The following is a 20,244-nucleotide window of genomic DNA, read 5'->3' as shown; positions in this document are numbered from 1 at the left end:
TATTGACGCGTCTTGCACCGACCGATATCACTTAACAATTTGTTATTCAGTGAAGAATGGTCACTGCAAAAAGACAAGCAAAGTACATTTGTGAATAGCAACAACTCTGGCTCAAGTGTCGTGATGTGCGCAGCGACGCAGGATGACTGCAAGGGTGGGTCGTTCACGTGCGCCAATTCGCGCTGCATATGGGACGGCTTCTCATGTGACAAGACCGACAACTGCGGGGACGGAAGCGACGAGAAATACTTCGTAAGCTCCATGTGCAGTTGAGTGGTTTTTTTCTGTTTTTGTCGATAGTGCAATGACTCTGCTTGCGATTTCAGAGCCCTGGTGGGAGAACGCACATGGCTTGCGTTCCGTTACCGCTGTGCTCGGCATTTAGGCGCTACTGAGCGTACTGTGCACAGGCACTCCCAAATTCGAAAAAATGCAGAATAAGGGCTACCTTTTAGTTCGACTTAATACACACACACCACGGATGTTACTTTACTCTGGGGAGAGCTGCAGCGCATCGAGGTGGATATCGTAACGAGCGTCTATCGGAGCTGCGCAGCGGCGCCGTGGTGAAGAAAGAACCCACAACTCTTTCTCACGCCGCACTCACGCGCTTGCATTGTCCAGAATGCTCTACGTACTTGAGCGGCAGCATTTGGGCACAGCCTTGCCCGAATCGAGCCGCACAGCGGCTGAAGAGACAGCTGGGCTCGCCCGGAACTTGTTGGTCGGTAAATTGCTACACCGGCACCCCAATTCCAAAGATCACGCAAAGCAACTATTCACCTCTTGCTACGCTGAAAACATTGGTCATGGTCGAACCTGTGTGGCCTTTCGGGTGACGTCAAACTATGAAAATTGAGTGTTGATTCAGCGGTCAATGCGTGCGCGGTAAATCCGGGGCTTCTTTAGTTTGGGGCCCACACCGATGCCGCCTATGAAAATACATGTTAAACGCTAAAACTCTTTGCTGAGATTACTTGGCCGATTTTGATAAAGTTTGTTGCATTTTAGATGAACGGTTAAATTGTACTCACTGCTAGAAGTACAATTTTGATTGAAGGCCTAAATTGTTTTAAACAAAGTTTACGAAGCTGTAACTGTATTCTTTGTGCATTTTTCGTGTCCGCGCCCCAACAATAAAGAAAGTGAACGTTGACCGATCCCGGAGATAGTGCAATGCCGGGCCTACCCGCGGCAGAGGTCAAGCAGGCTGCAAGCGCTCCGCCCCTATTAATAAGATTATTAATAAGAAATAAACTAAGTCAATCAAGACCCACTGTTTCTAAGCAACGCCTATAATGAAATCGTTTGTGAGCAGCACATGCCTTCACGAACAGGGGGCACTGCAATAGATTAAGCAAAGGACAGAAGTCACCGTCCAAGCACTCTGTACAGATGGTTAACCAGCGATATGGAAACGTGTGGCCTCAGTATTTATCAGTGTATAAATGCCGGCGGTTCATTAAACGACGGCTTGGTAGGCTGATGGATCCTCGGCAGGCAGTTGCCGCTTGCGCTCGGCTGCACGAGCCTATTCATGTGCTCATGCTGCAGCATCGGCGCGGCATAGACGAGCTCGTACCCGATTCTGCTGGTGGTGTTGCTGATCGAAAGCTGCCTGCTCCTCAGGAGTACGTATGACACGCAGCCTACCCATTTCGGAGCCGGAGAAATACTGCTGCGCGCGCGCTCGGCTGTGAAGGAGAGCAATGACGTCACTACTGGTGAAGCCAATCGTGCGACTCTCTCTTCTTTTTTTCGTACATGAGAATGGAGTTCTCATGTACGAAAAAACTCTCTTGCACTCTGAACTCCTCCAGTAGCCTGGAGGAGTTCAGAGTGCAAGCGACAGACAGTCGGACGAATCGGGTAGCCATATACAGCTTCGCTGTAAGACATAGCTACCACCGCACACCCATGACGCGCAAAGGGACAATGACACCGACTGTGTGGATGTCTGTGCCGTACAAACGAAACACCGAATCGCAATACCGAGTGTCTTGTCGAGAAGTTCATGACCACGCATTTTGCATGGGTTGGCCGTGATGACATTACCCTGTGATCATCGTTGGAGATTTAAATGTGGATATTCCAAAACCTGACAGGAAATGATGTGCTCAGTTTTTGCTAAAATAATTCGGTTTGAAGTGTCACACTAATCCAAGGCACTTAAGCAATCAACGACAGTCATGTATAGATTTAACTTTCACCATAATTTTGTCTAAGGTCGTAACCGAAGCAGTCATTGCATATCAGAGTAATCGCAAACCTAGCGTCACTACCATTAAGAAATCGCGAAAATAAATACATGCGCCCTTGTGTAACACAGTGGGATATGGTACAGCTTCGCTGGTCATCCACCTTCATGGAGTAGTATGGCCACTCTTACCATGCGAAATTGGTAAGGTTGAAAAACACAGAAGAAAGAAGCTTGCAAATTCGTAACTCTGCACCAAGAAAACCTATCGCAGTTCTGTAAATTGTATCTGTTAGAGAATCTGAAGCAGGCAGATTTCATATATCATTTGATATCTTACGCCGATTTGTTATATTGTTTACAAAGGTTCTGCAAAAGCCCTACACAGATACTAGTAACACATTTGAGTGCCGTTTATACCATTCGTTTAATTCGCATTTGACTAACTCTCAGAGGCAATTTACAAAATTGTGATATCGTTTTTCGTTGCTTGGGTTGCAAACATGATAGTTTCTTTTCCTTCAAATTTGGTACTTTCATTCATTTTGCTTACAAGCGCACATGTCTAGGCGCAAGGAGGGCCATTGAGGCGTAGGGTGAAGCCACGAAGTCTAAAGCTCTGAGAAAGTGCGAAGGGGGGAGCTCAGGATGGGTGGGTGCTATGAGCATCCCCTTTGTAATGGGGCCTTGAGTTGCGCCACCAAGCTTTTGTTATCATATCGACTAATGTCCTACCTGTCCTGAAAAACAAAAACAAGAATTCCCATTACCAAACTTTCTGAACCCCTATTACGAACTTTGTTTTTGTACGCCTCCACAGTTTGTCGTTCCTTCACTTTTATTACACGAATTACTCGATCACTTCTTTTGGGGACACGTCTCCTTTCACCCAGCTGTCACTGAACCCAAGGGCTTCAAGGAGGCCAGCGGTGCCTAAATAGAATGTTGGGCAGATATCTTCCCATTCTAATAATTTATTTATTTAACCATGCTTCATCATTTCCCTAGCTTTACCGCAGCGAGAACATGCTTATTCGTCCTTGTATCTGCTTTATAAGCGCATGTTCTAAGGCATCCTGATCTGGCATCAAAAAGTAAAGAGCTAATTCCCTTTGAGTTCTCCTGAATTGGTTCTTTCCTGATTTCATTTTTTCTTCTTAGGTAGTTATTCGTAACAGGTTTCCTTTCCATCACCGCCACCCATAAGCTTTCCTCAGCCCCTCTGACATTGCCTTTGACGTTCTTTGTTGCCATGTTCGTGAATATATACGGGCCGCATACTTGCTCCTAAGCTTCCCAGTTCTTTTCCTGCACGGTGAATCAATGTTTTTCCTGTACAAATATCTAAACACTCTACCAAACAATTACTTTCTTCCATATTCCTCAGTCGCTCTTCAGAATCAATTTTACTCTTAGCTTCCCTCAATTCAAAAATTCTCAGCTCATGTCACCTTGAACAGCTTCATTTGTATAGTCTTCCCTTAAGCGCCCGATGCGAGGTGTCCCACTGACTTTTGGGGGCCATCGAGTCCTTATTGTACCCTTGACTTCAAGCAAACAACCGCATTTCGAAATGAAAGTCCTGCAACTCCGGAGCACCTCGTAGCTCTTGTATCCCCATAGCTCACTGTGTTTTCTTATGGCCTCATTTCTCTTCTCCTGTGCAGTTATTAATTTTCCCTGTGCTTCGATGTTTCTACTGCCTTCATTTCGCCACATACCCAAATGTTTATTTTTTTCATGGGGTATTTCATGGACGTGTAATCTGTCCGTTCACTGTTTTCATTAAATACCATAACACCTCATTTTAACGCTAAATTTCAGACCTACATTCTCATCTTCCTGTCCACAGTTATTAGTGAGACGTTGCATATCACTTTGCTTACAAGCAAGCAACAAAATGTCGTCCGAATTAAACAAATATGGAAGGTGCTGCTCTGCTACAGAACCCGCCTCTTTGTACGAGAGACTAAACCCGATATTACTTCGCCTCTAGCACCTTTTCTATCCTCACCATGTAGAACATAAACATTAGGGTGGATCGGTCGGTCGGTCGGTCGGTCGGTGTTTTATTTTCACCAAACAAAGACATCTTTAAAAAAGGGGAGACGGCGAAAAAGCTGCGGATACTGCAGCTTGCCTAAGCACCGTCCTTCTTGTAGGAGCAATGACAGGGTAAATATAGAAGCAAAAATAGAATTATGGAAGCAACAAGTAAGTAATTGAAGTGAGAGGGTAAACAGACGAGCGAAAGGAAATAAATATTATACATCAGTACGTGAAATAATAGTACATATAGGACCACTTTTGCACATAATGAAGCAAAAGAAGACAAACTGGCATCGTAGTTCTATGCTTAGTGAAAACATGATATAAAGCAATACAATTTAAGGAATACGCAGTTACAAAAACAAGCTAGCTACACTGGAGGAGTTTAGTGTATTGATTTCAATGTGATGCTGCTCATAGGCGTTAGGAGTGCGTGGTAATGTGTGGCTAAGCCTTTGCGTTCCGTAAGGATTTCGCGCTTTCGGGAAATTGCCATCCATAGAATTTTTTTTTCATTGCCGGGCGCAAGTGCTCATTTATATAGATTGGAGCGTCGTTTTGCAATCCGATGGCAGCGTTCGTTATCTTCTTTTTTTTAGAGCTACGTTGAGAACCGCGTCACGTTTTTCCCGGTGTTGAAACTGGACAATGATGTTTGGTTTAACTTTATCTGTAGTCTGCACCCTGTGGCGCACATCGACGTCACAGGCTGATATGGATTCCCCGACGGCTTCGGCAACTTTCATCAGGAGCTGTGCAAAGTCACCCCTGCCTAAGTCATTTCTTCATATCAACTTTCTCCTCGCTCCTCATCCCTTCCCATTCAACGCAGACGGCATTTTCTGCGTAAACCTCTCAAAAGCTGTATACAATCGCCGCCTAAACCTCCCCTTCCAGAATGCCCCACAACATGTTGCGGTATACGTTGTCATACGCTCCTGCAATTTTAAAAAAGCCAAATATGATAGTGTCATGTAATCATATTCTTTGACATTGTCGAAGAATAGGAGTGCAGTGGCGAGAGAAATACTCAATTTGCGTGAATTAGGTGGAATGACACTACCTCTGTTGTCGACTTCGGCGAGTTCAATGTGGATGTGTGGTTAACGAAAGAGAGCGGGTTTATGCGTTCCTTGTTGAACACATATCCCTTCCGACGCTACATCGATCCGGTGCCACCACCCAGCCGTCGGCATACGTCCATCAATTTGACGTTGTCAAAGAATACGATTGCAGTTGCGAGTGACATGCTCACTTTACGTGAATTAGGTGTCATGACACTGCCTCTGTTGTCGACTTCGGTGATTTCACTGTGGATGTGTAGTGTTGGAACCTCAGTGCTGACGCCCGTTGTTGCAAATGGGTCGCAAGCCCCAAGGGTAGCATTGGCCTGGCGGCCTGGGGCACCACTGGAAGCATCCGAAGGTCCTGGCAAAGCATGAGTCGACTGCTAACAGAACAACTTGTTTATTCTAGCATCGCAAAAGAGCGCCCGGTCAGGTCGACCGAAGTGGACAGACGGGAGAGCACGCTTCTCGACGGAAGAATTCGGAGCCTCTCTCCTGGCGTCCGGGGGCACCTGCTCTTATACTCTCGGAGTTGAGGGCAAGAGGGAAGGTCACGGGACTAGGTCACGCGACGGTGGGGCTCAGACACGCTGAGAGACACGTTGGGACAAGGAGGTGACGCATCAGCCGGGCCGGCGCCGGTCAGACCTCCTCGATTCACACTGGGGAAGCTCCTCTCCCCGGCTGCCGTGCTTTGACAAGCGTGGGCACCAACATGCACACACACACACACGCACACACGAAGACACGTGGCACTGAAACACGCCTGGACGCGCTCGGCGGGGAGGCTCTGCGGCAGCTCCGAACGGGCCAAAATGTCTGCCGCTTTGAACGAAGCCCCGGCGTCCGTTGCATCCGCGCCGGCCATATCGCGCGTCGTAGGCGAAACGTAACAGACCGCCCCGCCGGGGGAAGGAGATCCCGATGGTCAGGGGACTGCATCCGCTGTCCGGAGGGATGTCGCTCGATAATGCTCATAACCGAAGTCGGTCGTCACTCGGCGTTTCTTGAGCGCAGCGCACCGAGAAGGCCTCGTTCTCACGTTCAGGTTCACACAGGACACTGCAAAGTGACTTCGGGAGAGTTGTCATTTTTCTCTCGTTCCCAGCAAGCGTTAGAACTGCGCCGAAACTCAGCCGCTCAGTCAGCAAGCACGGCACAACCCTCACTAAGCCATGCCAGGCTCTTTCCCCTTTTATACTACTTCCTAGTTCCTTACAGTAGTCTAGCAGCACTCAGAACGCGTCCACAAATCGGAAAATTGCACTAGAAAGCACATCATCACTTTGAAACACTACACAAAAGCAATATGTTAAAAATCCTGCCTCAGGAAGAAAAACATCAATAACAAACAATTTTGAGGCTGATTCCCACGTTAGGGGCTTCGACTTAAGCCATCGGCGTTACCGTTGAGACACCCCTTTTTGTAACGCACCTCAAAGGAATATTGTTGCAAAGCGAGGCTCCAGCGCAGGAGGCGGCCATTTTTGGGAGAGATGGTCTGCAGCCATTGAAGAGGGCAGTGATCCGTCTCAATGATAAACCTCGAGCCAGCTAGGTAGCATCACAATTTCTGAACGGCCTACACGAGACACGCACACTCTTTCTCGGTGGCGCTGTACGCCTGCTCATGACTGGTCAGCTTACGACTAGCATACAAGACGGGGTGTTCTACTTCTCCATTTTCCCGTTGGCACAGTACAACGCCCATGCCCCGCTCACTAGCATCGCACTGAACAACGAACCCTTTTGTGTAGTCGGGCGATCGTAGCACAGGCTGGCTTCTTAGGGCGCTCTTTAGGGTGCTAAAAGCTCTTCCCTTTGTCTCGTCCCAGACGACTGTTTGCGGCTCTGTCTTTCTTAGAGCATCCGTCAGGGGAGCCGCGATATCAGAGTACCTGGGGATGTACCTCTGGTAGTAGCCGGCGACACCTAAGAACGACCGAATATCGGTCTTCGTGCGCGGTTGCGGGAAGTCTCGCACAGCGGCCACCTTTATTTCAGAGGGGCGCGACGACCCCGACCAATCACGTGACCGAGGTAGACAACCTCGGCCTGTGCTAACTGGCACTTGGGAGCCTTGACTGTCAAGCCCGCTTCGCGCAGGCGGGTTAGCACTGCCCGCAAGTGTGCCATATGCTCATACTAGGATGCGGAGAATATCGCTACGTCGTCTAAATACGGTAAAGCGAATTCTTGCTGTCCCCGCAACACTTTATCCATGAGGCTTGAAAAACAGTATGGCGCGTTCTTCAAACCAAAACTCAACACTTTAGGACGGAATGTTCCCATTGGTGAAATGAACGCCGCATACCTACTAGCCTCTTCTGTAAGTGGAACCTGCCAATAACCCCTGACAAGATCTAGCGTGGAAATAAACTGAGCGCTACTGACTTTCTCAAGGCGCTCCTCGATGTTAGGGATCGGATAAATTTGATCCTTAGTTATGGAATTTAGCCTGCGGTAGTCGACACAAGGACGAGGTTCGTTGCCCGGTACCTCAACTAAAATCAAAGGGGAGGTATAATCACTCTCACCCGCCTCAATGACACCGAACTGTAGCATCTTCTTTACCTCAGCCTCCATAATATCGTGCTGGCGGGGTGACACCCGGTACGCCTTGGATCGTACTGGCTCTGGGGAGGTAAGTTCTATATCATGGTTAAGGACAGAAGTCCTACCAGGCCTCTCAAAGAACTGACCTTGAAACTCTTGTAAGAGCTGGTGTAGTTCGGTTTTCTGCTCAGGCGACAGCGGTGCTTTACTGATTAAATCACTAATGACTTGATCGGTGTCTTCCCTGTTCGTCACTGAGCCTAGTCCCGGAAGCTCGACCGGAAGCTCTTCGGGAGCGTTTACCATCATACACACTACTGTTTCCCGTTGCTTATGGGGTTTGAGCAGATTACAGTGGTAAACTTGCTGTGCTTTCCGTTTTCCTGGCAGACTGACCACGTAGTTGACGTCCGACAGTTTTTGAACAATCCGTGCTGGGCCCTCCCACTGCACGTTGAGTTTGTTTTTTAGCGATGTGCGCAATATCATGACCTCATCGCCCACCTCAAAACGACGGGCCCTGGCTGTCCGATCATAATAAACTTTGGCCTTCTGCTGGGCCTTTGCCATTGCTTCACCTGACAACTCCTGTGCCCTTCTTAAGCGTTCGAGGAGCTTAAGCACGTACTCCACCACGACTGGGTCGTCGCCCCTGCCTTCCCACGATTCTCGAAGCATGCGAAGCGGAGACCGAAGCGAGCGACCGTACACCAGCTCAGCTGGCGAAAACCCCGTAGCCGCATGCGGCGTGGTCCGTAATGCAAACATCGCCCCAGGCAGACACAGCTCCCAGTCAGTTTGATGTTCAAAACACAATGCTCTCAACACGCGCTTCATGACGGAGTGGAGCTTCTCAACGGAATTCGACTGGGGGTGGTGCACTGAGCTGTGTAGCAGCTTTACCCCGCACCTTTCGAGAAAGGTTGTCGTCAAAGCGCTAGTAAACACTGTGCCCTGATCTGATTGGATTTCCGCAGGAAAACCAACTCGCGCAAATATGGACAGTAGTGCATTGACTATCTCAACTGAGCTGAGTTCTTTAAGTGGCACTGCTTCAGGGAACTTTGTCGCTGGGCAGATCACAGTCAAAATGTGTCTGTATCCCGTGGCTGTTACCGGCAGAGGTCCCACTGTATCAATAACGAGCCGTCTAAAAGGCTCCGTAATGAAGGTACCAACTTCAACGGCGCCCTCGATTTGTCCCCTGGTTTGCCCACCCGCTGACAGGTGTCACATGTCCTCACAAAGTGGTCTGCGTCACGAAAACACCTTGGCCAATAGTACTCTTGCAAGAGACAGTCCTTAGTCTTCTTAACTCCTAGGTGTCCGGACCACGAACCTCCATGCGACAAGCGCAACAGATCCTGACGGTAGCACTGAGGCACGATCAGCTGATCGAACTGCACTCCCCTGCGGTCTAGATACTTCCGGTACAGGACCCCACCTCTTTCCACAAAGCGAGCATTTTTCTTGGCTATACCCTCCTTGACAATGCAGCGTATGTTTTCTAGGCTGCCATCCTTCTTTTGCTCGGCTATCAAAGCCGCCCGGCTGACTTTTAGCAACCTATTAGGTCCGTCTGACGTAGGCGCGATGAGCAAATCTGCAGATAGCTCTTCTAACTTTCCCGTGTCGGGCATTTCCTCTCCAGTATCTGGTGCCTTCAACGCTACAGGCTCAATTTTATTCAGTTCGGGCGTGCTCTGAATATCAGCTTGCTGCGCCTCTGACCCTTTTTCATTGTTCGACAACGTCGGCCCCGCAACTACCGCCTTTGCAGCGAGCTCCCGAACCTTCGATCTGGTTAAGGCCTGAACGCTAGCCTCACCAAACAAAAGCCCCTTCTCGCGCAGGAGGTGATCGGACCTGTTCGAAAATAGGTACGGGTACTGGGGGGGCAGCATAGATGACACTGCGGCCTCCATCTCAAGTGCTCCGAAAGGTCCTTCAATAAGCACTTTTGCTACGGGCAGACACACGCTATGAGCTTCCACGGCTTGCTTGATCCATGCGCACTCGCCCGTGAACATATCGGGTTCTACGTAAGAGGGGTGAACTACATCCATTGTAGCTGCGGAATCGCGAAGCACTCGGCACTCTTTCCCGTTCACGAGGAGGTCTCGCATGTAAGGCTCGAGAAGCTTCATGTTCTCGTCAGTGCTGCATAATGACAAAAACACGACTTTTGTTTTTGTTTCTGGACACTGCGCCGAAAAGTGACCCGGCTTCTGACACCTACAACAAACGCGCGCTTGCCTCGTCTCGAACCGCTTTCTGCGTTCGGCTTCGGTTGCCGCCGTCTCCTTACGTTCGGTCGGACAGCTTTCACTCGCATCCGCACTACGTGTGTCCCCCTTTGCTCTCATGGGCGTGAACTTCGGCCTCTCAAACTTGGAGCCAAATTCACCCTTTTGACCGTCCTTAGCTCCGCGAGCCCGACGCGTCACAAACTCTTCGGCTAGCTCAGCGGCTCTAGCCACCGTACTAACGTCTGGCCTATCCAGGACCCAGTACCGCACGTTCTCAGGTAACCGACTATAAAACTGTTCTATCCCGAAACACTGCAGAACTTTCTCGTGGCCACCAAACGCTTTCTCTTCTTTGAGCCACTCCTGCATGTATGACATTAGCCTGTAGGCAAACTCTGTACATGACTCACTTTACCTTTTTCATTTTCCCGAAACTTCCGACGGAACGCCTCCGCTGACAGCCTGTACTTTTTTAGCAGACTCGATTTCACTTTGTCGAAATCCTCTGCCTCCTCTCTCTCCAAGCGAGCGACTACGTCGGCCGCCTCGCCGGGTAACAAAGTGAGCAAGCGCTGTGGCCACGTTTCCCGAGAGAACCCCTGCTTCTCGCACGTTCGCTCAAAGTTAACCAGGAACAAACCAATGTCCTCTCCAAGCTTAAACGGCCGCATTAGGTCAGTCATTTTGAACAATACTCGTTCTCCTGCACCGTGTGCCTGACTTCCATTACGAGCGCGTTCCATCTCTACCTCGAGACGCTTCATTTCCAAAGCGTGCTCGCGCTCTTCTTTTTCTTTCTCTTTTTGTTCTTTTCGTTCAAGCTCATGTCTTTTTGCCGTCTCCCTCTCCTCAATGGTCTCAAGGCATTCCGACAGCTCGTCATCCTCAGCTCCTAGCTCAAGAATAGCCCTTAGCAGTTCTGGTTTTCTGAGTTTGTCTGAGACATCCAGACCCAACTCTCTTGCAAGCTCCAACAATTTCGGTTTGCGCAACGACTTCAAATCCATGGCTGCTCTGAATGCTGCTTTCTCTACTGCCTACTATTGTCTTGCCGCAAACTAACCCGGCAGCAACGACAACCACAATTACCAGCTCTGTTTCTAACACTAACAAAAAGCCTGGCAAAACTCAGAAGAAGAAAGTCCCGCACCCACCAAACCTCGCAGCCAAGAATTCAGCGCCGTCGTTCCGCTGCAGGCAACCAGTCATCACACAGGGCTCGTTGCACTGCTCCCGGATGGTCGTTGTGCTGCTCAGCATACAGTCAACCGCATATCTTCGCTGCTGGCCTCCGTTGTCGCGATCTCACCGCTGGCAACCAGCTGTTGGAACCTCAGTGCTCACGCCCGTTGTTGCAAATGGGTCGCAAGCCCCAAGGGTAGCGTTGGCCTGGCGGCCTCGGGCACCACTGGAAGCATCCGAAAGTCCTGGCAAAGCATGAGTCGACTGCTAACAGAACAACTTGTTTATTCTAGCATCGCAAAAGAGCGGCCGGTCAGGTCGACCGAAGTGGAGAGACGGGAGAGCACGCTTCTCGACGGAAGAATTCGGAGCCTCTCTCCTGGCGTCCGGGGGCACCTGCTCTTATACTCTCGGAGTTGAGGGCAAGAGGGAAGGTCACGGGACTAGGTCACGTGACGGTGGGGCACAGACACGCTGAGAGACACGTTGGGACAAGGAGGTGACGCATCAGCCGGGCCGGCGCCGGTCAGACCTCCTCGCTTCACACTGGGGAAGCTCCTCTCTCCGGCTGCCGCGCTTTGACAAGCGTGGGCACACACACTCACACGCACACACGAAGACACGTGGCACTGAACCACGCCTGGACGCGCTCGGCGGGGAGGCTCTGTGGCAGCTCCGAACGGGCCAAAATGTCCGCCGCTTTGAACGAAGCCCCGGCGTCCGTTGCATCCGCGCCGGCCATATCGCGCGTCGTAGGCGAAACGTAACAGTAGATAACGAAAAGGGAGCGGTTAGCGCGTTCCGTGTTGAAGACATATCCCTTGCCATGCTACACCGATCCGGACCAACAGATCATCCAGACGCGTACGTGCATCGATTCGACATCATCAAAGCATATTATTGCAGTTGTGAGTGAAATGCTCACTTTGCGTGAAGCAGCTGCGATGACACTACCCCTGTTGTCCTTGTCGGTGATTTCAATGTGGTTGTGTTGGTACCGAAAAGGGAGCGGTTTGCACCATCCGTGTTGAAGACATATCCCTTGCGACGCTACACCAATCCGGTGTCACCGACACCCCCCCCACCTCGGCGTACGTGCATCGATTTGACATTTGTCAAAGAATATTATTGCAGTGGTGAGAGAAATACTCATTTTGCGTGAATTAGGTGGAATGACACTACCTCTCGAGTCGACTTCGGGGAGCGAGAGGGGAGCGGTGTAACGAAAGGGGAGCGGTTTGCGCGTTCCGTGCTGAAGACATATCCCTTCCGATGCTACACCAATCCGGCGCCACCATCCACCCATCGGCGTACGTGCATCGATTTACATTGTCAAAGAATATGTTTGCAGTGGCGACTGAAATAATCATTTTGCGTGAATGACACTGCCTTTGTTGTCGAGTTCGGTGATTTCATTGTGGATGTGTGGGTAAGAAAAAGGGAGTGGTTTGCGCGTTCCATTTTGAAGACATATCCCTTGCGATGCTACACCGAACGGGCGCCACTGTCCACCCATCGGCGTACGTGCATCAAATGCCCATTGTCAACGATAATGATTGCAGTTGCGAGTGAAATACTCATTTTTTTTACTACCTCTGTTTACGACTTCGGTAATATAAACGTGGATGTGTGGCTAACGAAAAGGGAGCGGATTGCGCGTTCCATGTTTGAGACATATCCCTTGCGATGCTCCACCGATCTAGCCCAACAGACTATCCAGAGGCGAACGTGCATCGATTTCACATGGTCAAAGAATATGATTGCAGTTGCGAGTGAAATGCTCAGTTTCCGTTAAGAAGCTGCGATGACGCAACCCCTGTTCTTGTCGGTGACTTAATTTTGGATGTGTCGGTACCGAAAAGGGAGTGGTTTGCGCGTTCCCTGTTGAAGACATATCCCTTGCGATGCCACACCGGTCGGGCCCAAACGACTACCCGCGCCGTACGTGCATCCTTTTACATTGTCAAAGAATATGATTGCAGTGGCGAGAGAAATGCTCATTTTGTGTGAATTACGTGGAATGACACTACCTCTGTTGTCGACTTCGGTGATTTCAATCTGGATGTGTGGGTAACGAAAAGGGAGCGATTTGCGCGTTCCCTGTTGAAGACATATCCCTTGCGATGCTACACCGATCCGGCGCCACTGTCCGCCCATTAGCGTACGTGCGTCGATTTGACATTGTCAATGATAGTGATTGCAGTTGCGAGTGAAATGCTCACTTTGCGTCCCCGCAGGGGCATCGCTTCTGCAGGCGTTTAGTGTGTTGCGACACCACGTACCCGAGCACACGAGGGTTGGACCCGCCCGCGTGTAGCCGTGCGCGGCTTAGCCATGTCTCGGGAAAGGGGGATCCTGTAGGTTGAACCGATGCTGGGTGTTTGGACCTTTAAGGCCCCCCGGCGGAGGCAACACACCTCTTTGGCCTCTGCTTCACATAGACGGCACCTCCACACTGTCCCACCTGGAGGAAATCGGCAGTCTCATTCACTTCTTCTCACTTCCAAATTTCAAGGCGGCAAGGGCTAACCATGTGGACGTGGCCTTCCTTGGTCATGGTTATATGGTTATAGCGGTTATGTATAGCTAGTGGTTTTTAAAACACTCCCATGTTGGGCTCCATGGCGGGTGGCCAGCTTAGCTGCCGAACGTATACGTAATTTGATGGACGGAACCCCCTCTTCGGCAAAACCTATCGGAGGCCGAAAAGGCACCGGACCAAGGTAATGAACTTCAGTAAATCTAGTGATAGCTTTACAAACTTTTTTGTCACCACGTCTGAAAGTGAACGAAAAATTCAAGACTTGTCCCCTTTCCTCATCGCCAAGGCACCTAACGAGTGTATTGGTGAGACCTACAAAGCAAAGAAAATGAATTCAGGAGACCTCTTGCTCGAAGTTATGACGGCTGAGCATAGCAGGCAGATTAAGAAACTTGAGACTATCGGTGAGAACAGTGTGTCTGTCTCACCACATTGTACACTGAACTACGCGAAGGGTGTGATTTCAGATACAGAACTCCTAAAGTGCACAGAGGAGGAAATCGAAGAAGCCTTGAGAGGCCAGGGTGTTCTATGTGCAAGACGAATTAAATTCGTCTTGCACAGTTCGTCGACGTAAAGGAAGCTTGGTTCGATTTCGTCGGCATAACCAAGGCACTCATTGTGGAGCAGCCTAGCAGGGCAAGGAAACAGGTTCGATACATAAAGTGCGCTCGAACCTTGTCGAATGGCAAGAAGGGCAAAAGGAAGCAAGAAAGGATGGCGGCGAGCAACATGCTGAGACGGCGTGAAAAGAACTGTGGAGTCAGTTAACCCAACGCAGGAAACTGGTACAAGTGCGGGAGAGTATGGTGGAATCTCGGTGTCGGCGGTGATGAACACGCGACCAGAAGTGTCATCAGTATCTTCAAAAACGTTGGTGCCGAATGGCGACAGCGCGAGTTCAGCACGGGCACAATCTATAACGGCATGATGAGAGGACAGAAAGTCCCATCCTAAAATCATGGAATTGGAGCAGCGAGACAGAAGAACCAACTCAATATGGTATAAAGCGCCGCTTATAACAACACGCACGGTAGACTTTCCTGAGGGTTCAATCGGCGCAGCGCTTGCTGTACGTAATGAAATGGCTGAATAAGTCGGCGCGACTTTTCTAAGGGTAAGACGAAGCTGGTCCGAAATCACTGACATTGCTGCTCGCGTGTCTACAAGCGCATGAATGGCAATGTTTTCCGCATAAAGTTCAAGGACGTTCGCAGGAAATAGATGAGGTCTTCTTGAGGTCTTCCGGAACTGCGGTCCTTAGTTTTCCTCTCGGATAGCTTCAGGACGACGGATAAGCGGCGACAGAGAACGCCGACGGGGAGACGGAGACCGACGGGTATTGAAGGGTCGGGGAAGAGATGAGGCTTCGAAGGGCTGAGCGGCAGTAGCAGAACGGGGCGGAGAGTCGAAACCATTACTTTGCGCCCTCGGAGAATCCGAAGGATACCATCCACGCCGGCGGCAAAGCCGTGCTACATGCCCAGGTAGGCCGCACGAACAACAGATAGGCCGATTGTCATGGGTGCGCCATGGATTGACAACAGCGGGCGGAGACTGTTGGAAATATTGGCGAAGTGGGCGCACAGCCTGCTGTGGCGGCCAGTAGCTGCTTGGGGGGAGGGGGGGGCAGAGAATATGTTGCAACTGCTTGCGGAGGTGAGGGAAAGGCGCTGGTAAGTCTGGATTGATTACCTGCAGAAGGAGGCCTTGGATTAGCGACAACGGCAGTGTACGTAAGTGGCCCAGGCGTAGGAGGCGGTTAATGAGCAAGTTGTACTGCGTTAGCGACGTGTTCTTGTATCATGTGACGGAGATCTAGAGACAAGCGCGGCTCTGAGGCGGGATCGACTGGCAGAAGAGAGAGTTGGCGTGCCACTTCTCGTACTAATTGCTTGATTCTGTCGAAAATGTCGGAACTGCAAGGAGTAGAAGTGACACCATCACTCAGAGCTCAAAGCGCGACGTCCGGAGCGAGTGCTTGGCGCGTAGAAAGCCGTTGTTTGCGCAGCTCCTCATAGCTCTGGCAAAGCGTTATGATGTCGTTGACCGTCTGAGGATTCCTTGCCAAGAGCATTTGGAAGGCGCCATCTTCTATGCCTTTCAAGATGTTCTTGACAATGTCATCTTCGGTCATATCTGGGTCTATACGCCGGCAGATGTTAACTACATCTTCAATGTAGCTCGTAAACGTTTCGCCCTTTTGTTGGGCACGACAGCGAAGCTGTTGTTCAGCCCGAAGTTTGCGCACAGCAGGGTGACCGAATACTTCTTGAAGTGCCGTTCGGAATGCTGTTCAGGTGGAAAAGGCAGCCTCATGGTTGCGGAACCAAAAATGGGCGACCCCGGAAAGGTAGAATGAGACGTAGCCAAGCTTGTCAGCTTCAGAGCATTTGTTTTGGGCACTCACTCGGTTGTATGATGACAGCCAGTCCTCTACGTCATGATCGTCAGTGCCATTGAATATGGGAGGATCCCGTTGGCGTGGCGCACCAGGACAGACGACTGGAGGCGGTGCCATGGGTGGCGCGGTAGGACTAGTCTCCTCAGGCATGGGAGATGTGACAGGGATCGTCCGGCTTCGGAGTTCCAGGTTGGCAATAATTCCAGCACCTCATCCAAATGTCGCGAAGCACTTTGAGCAGTAAGCGTTCGCGACTAGAACGTTGGAGCAGCGAGAGGTAGTGCAGCCGACCGAGCACCGAAACAAGGTAGTTCTTTCTCGTCGTCGTTGTCTCTCTCCTAGCCACAGCCCCACTGCTCCCTATTTTACAGTACTTTACGAAGAATAACATTGAAACTCCGACCAAACACATTGTGCTGACCTTCAACTCCTTAACGCTTCCAAGTGCCGTTAAGGCCGCTTACCTGTACCTTAGAGTAAGACCATATTTGCCCGATGCCCGCCGGTACTTTCGGTGTCAGAAATAAGGGCACGGATCCGAGTCATGTCGCGGAAGAGCAACCTGTGCTAAATGCGGTCAACCAGACCATGGTGATGAAACGTGCACAAGCGAGCTGTGCTGTGCAAACTGCGCGGGTCAGCACGCGGCGTTTTCCAGATCTTGTCCTGAGTGGGAAAAAAAACAAGTGATTGCATTGAAGGTACGGGAGAACATATCATACATTGAAGCCAAAAAGAGAGTCGCCTTTGCCGATAGAGGTACCTACGCACAGGCTCTGCATAGAGGGCGTGCGCCGCCGATGGTGTCAGTTGGAACGCAGGTGGAGCTGCTGGACAAAATGTCAGCACTTCGGCCCTCCTCACCCAGTGACAAAACAGATACTCCTAGCAGCCCTCTCCCAAGAGGCCCAGAGGCTTCTGCTGGGGCTGACGTCAGTCAGCACGCGGTAGACGCCACGAAGGTCTCCACATCGGTGCCGCAGGACCGCTTTCTTTCAAAGAAGCCGGAACCTTCATCAAGCACCCCGAACGATGAACGCCCAAATGGTGATGATATGATGGAAGTGTGTCTGCCGGACACGAGTCAAACAAAAGAGCCTACATTTGGTAGGCAAACCAAAAAGTCGGGTATCCCCCCTGCAAAACACAAAAAGGGTAGACTTCCGGTCATTCCCCCGGCCAAAAAGACTTGACCTAAAAATGCATTTTAGCATGTTTCTTGCTCATTTACATATGTCATCTTTGTGGCCTTTTACATAGAATATCTTCGTCAAGTACGTGATAATCATCAAATATGTCTACTATTGTGCAGTGGAACTGCCGTGGGGTAAGAACTAATATTGATTACATTTACGATCTTTTCGAGGATGCTGAGGCTTCTTTGCAAGAAACTCATTTGAAAGGTTGCCATAAAGAATCTCTGCGTCGATATGGCATCTTTCGAAAAGATAGGGAACAGTCTTCAGTCGCATCCGGACGAGTCGCTAAAGTGGTTGCTCAAGGAGTCCCAGTACGTGAAGTGAAGCTTCACACCAACTTAGAAGCTGTTGCAGTAAAGGTTCAGATAGGAAAAACAATAACAGTATGCTCCCTGTACTTACCACCAGGTAGGAATATCACATGAAAAGAATTAGGAAATCTTGGGAGAGAACTTCCAGAACCTTTCCATTTATTGGGTGATTTTAATGCTCATAACAACATTTGGGGCAGTAGCCACACTGACACGAGAGAGAAAATGATAGAAGAATTTTTAGACAACTGCAATATGTACCTTTTTAATGATGGAAAGCCAACATATTTTATTGCAAAATCACAATCTACGTCAAACATTGACCTCTCCTGTGGCACGCCATCACTTGCTTGGTTTTCTACTTGGGACGTGAGAGAAAACTCACGTGGCAGCGACCACTACCCTATAATACTCAAGCCGATTGACGCGCCTCCAACAATACCAGCACGAAGACAGAGATGGAAACTGGGTAAAGCAGACGTCTCTTTTTTTTTGGAACGCTCTGAAATAAGGATTGATGATGCCATCGCAATCAATATTGACGACTTATGTGATGCGACAACGAAACAAATTTTAGATGCTGCTGAAAACTCCATAGTACTTTCACAAGGGAAGCTTCCACGTAGACCAAAACCATGGTGGAATGATGCATGTGATAAAGCTCGTAGAAAACAAAACTGTGCATGGTCTCGACTAAACAGGTACCCAACTTTCGAAAATTTATGGTTTTTTAAACAGACGCGCAGTGAGGCTAGAAGGGAAAGACGGATGGCAAAAAGAAAATCATGGGTGAAATATGTGAGCTCGATAAACCACCACACAACAAGTAAATTAGTCTGGGAGAATGTGAGAAAAATTGACCGTGTTCATACAGAATACACACTGCGAATATTTGACGAGGAAACGGATCTTAAAGGGCAAGCAAATATACTTGGCGAGCACTTTGCTGGAATTTCGAGTGACGCTCATTCCACTCCCGAGTTTCTTAAGATAAAGACCACTGCAGAAAAGAAAGATCTTCGGATATCACTGAATAGTACTGAGCCATATATCTGCCCTTTTACAAAAACTGAACTCTTCGATGCGATATATATAGAAAAGAGCCATTCAGCAGGTCCGGGCACCTCTTCAACAGCTTGTGGGTGGAAGGCTATTTTCCAAAAGCATGGAAGAAGGCGATAGTTCTACCACTTCTAAAACCTGGAAAGGAACGCTCTGACCCTAACAGTTATTGCCCCATTGCCTTAACCAGTTGTTTAGGAAAAACATTCGAAAGAATGGTTAACAAATGGCTTGTACACCTTTTGGAAAGTAACGGGTTACTTGATCAGTACCAATGTGGCTTTAGAGTCAATCGCAGTACAATTGACCAATTAGTCCGGTTCGAAACGAAAATCCGTGAATCTTTCGTTCAAAGGCAACATTGGTTCTCCGTTTTCTTTTACTTGTCAAAAGCGTATGATACGACGTGGAGACATGGCATTTTAATGGACTTGCACAGATGCGGAATAAAAGGGCACATGCGCGGTATAATCAAGAGCTATTTGGAGGACCGACCTTTTCAGCTGATATTTGGACCAACTTCCTCCAACTGTTTTAGCATTACACTATTTTTAGTGGAGCTCAATTCGATACCTACAGTTATTCCTTCTTCCTTAATGTATTCTTTATATGTCGATGACATTCACGTTTCTCTTCTTGTAATATGGCTGCTTGCGAACGCCAACTCCAGTTGGGTGTAAACTTTATAGTGCGATGGGCAAACGAAAATGGTTTTATATTTTGCGCAGAAAAAACAATATGCGGACCATTCAGTCAATACCGAAGACTCACACCGGACGCAACGTTACATAGTAAAGGACAGCAAATCACAGTAAAGAAAGAACACAAATTTCTTCGTATAATCATTGACAAGAAACTCAACTTCAAAGCGCACATCGCTTATGCAAAACAGAAATCTCTGAAATCGATAAATTTAATAAAGCTCCTATCCCACCGATCATGGGGTTCAGACAGAATATGTCTGCTTCGCATATACGATGCAGTAGTTCGGTCATAATTAGACTACGGATCTTTTGTGTAGGGCTCAGCTCGAAAGTCGGCATTAGAGGTTCTTGATCGGGTGCATCATCTGGGACTACGTCTGCGTTCCGGCGCGTTTCGTACGTCTCCCATACAAAGCTTGTATACAGAAGCCAACCAGCTGTCTTTGGAACACAGAAGACTATTTCTTGGAAACACGTACATAATGAGAGTACTGTCCTGTTCAACGCATCCTTGTAGACTACTATTTACAAGGCCGCGCTTTTAAGTAAATTTTAGCAACAAACCGGCAATTATTCCTTTCTTTTTTATCAGGTACCAAAAGCTGAATGCGGACCTGTGTGAACGACGTAAGAAATAAATTCTGGCAAGATGAACCTTCTTTTGCTCCTTGGGAGATGAAACATGCGCAATGCGACTTTAGGTTAATAAAAAACAGAAAGAA

The 20,244-nt window shown here is 49.1% G+C and overlaps 1 protein-coding gene and 1 long non-coding RNA gene across 7 annotated transcripts in view; one reads left to right on the top strand and one right to left on the bottom strand.

The window, feature by feature from the left end:
- Nucleotides 1-20,244, top strand: part of LOC135912444 (uncharacterized) — an 861,485-nt gene that overhangs the window by 511,226 nt on the left and 330,015 nt on the right. For 4 of the 6 annotated variants that reach the window (XM_070532621.1, XM_070532622.1, XM_070532624.1 and 1 more), the window contains one exon: nucleotides 134-268. The exons of 1 other annotated variant lie outside the window; for it this stretch is intronic. In XM_070532621.1, coding sequence (XP_070388722.1) covers nucleotides 134-268 — 135 coding nt within the window. The remainder of the gene's footprint in view (nucleotides 1-133; nucleotides 269-20,244) is intronic. One more of the 6 variants, XM_070532623.1, reaches the window with a different exon arrangement.
- The window catches only part of LOC139054900 (uncharacterized), a 53,709-nt gene that overhangs the window by 18,944 nt on the left and 14,521 nt on the right, over nucleotides 1-20,244 (bottom strand). The gene's annotated exons all lie outside the window — the stretch shown is intronic.

This window comes from Dermacentor albipictus, chromosome 1 (assembly GCF_038994185.2).
Source record: "Dermacentor albipictus isolate Rhodes 1998 colony chromosome 1, USDA_Dalb.pri_finalv2, whole genome shotgun sequence".
Lineage (NCBI taxonomy): Eukaryota > Metazoa > Arthropoda > Arachnida > Ixodida > Ixodidae > Dermacentor > Dermacentor albipictus.
The sequence above is the reverse complement of the archived record's forward strand: the minus strand, read 5'-3'. Positions and strand labels throughout refer to the sequence as shown.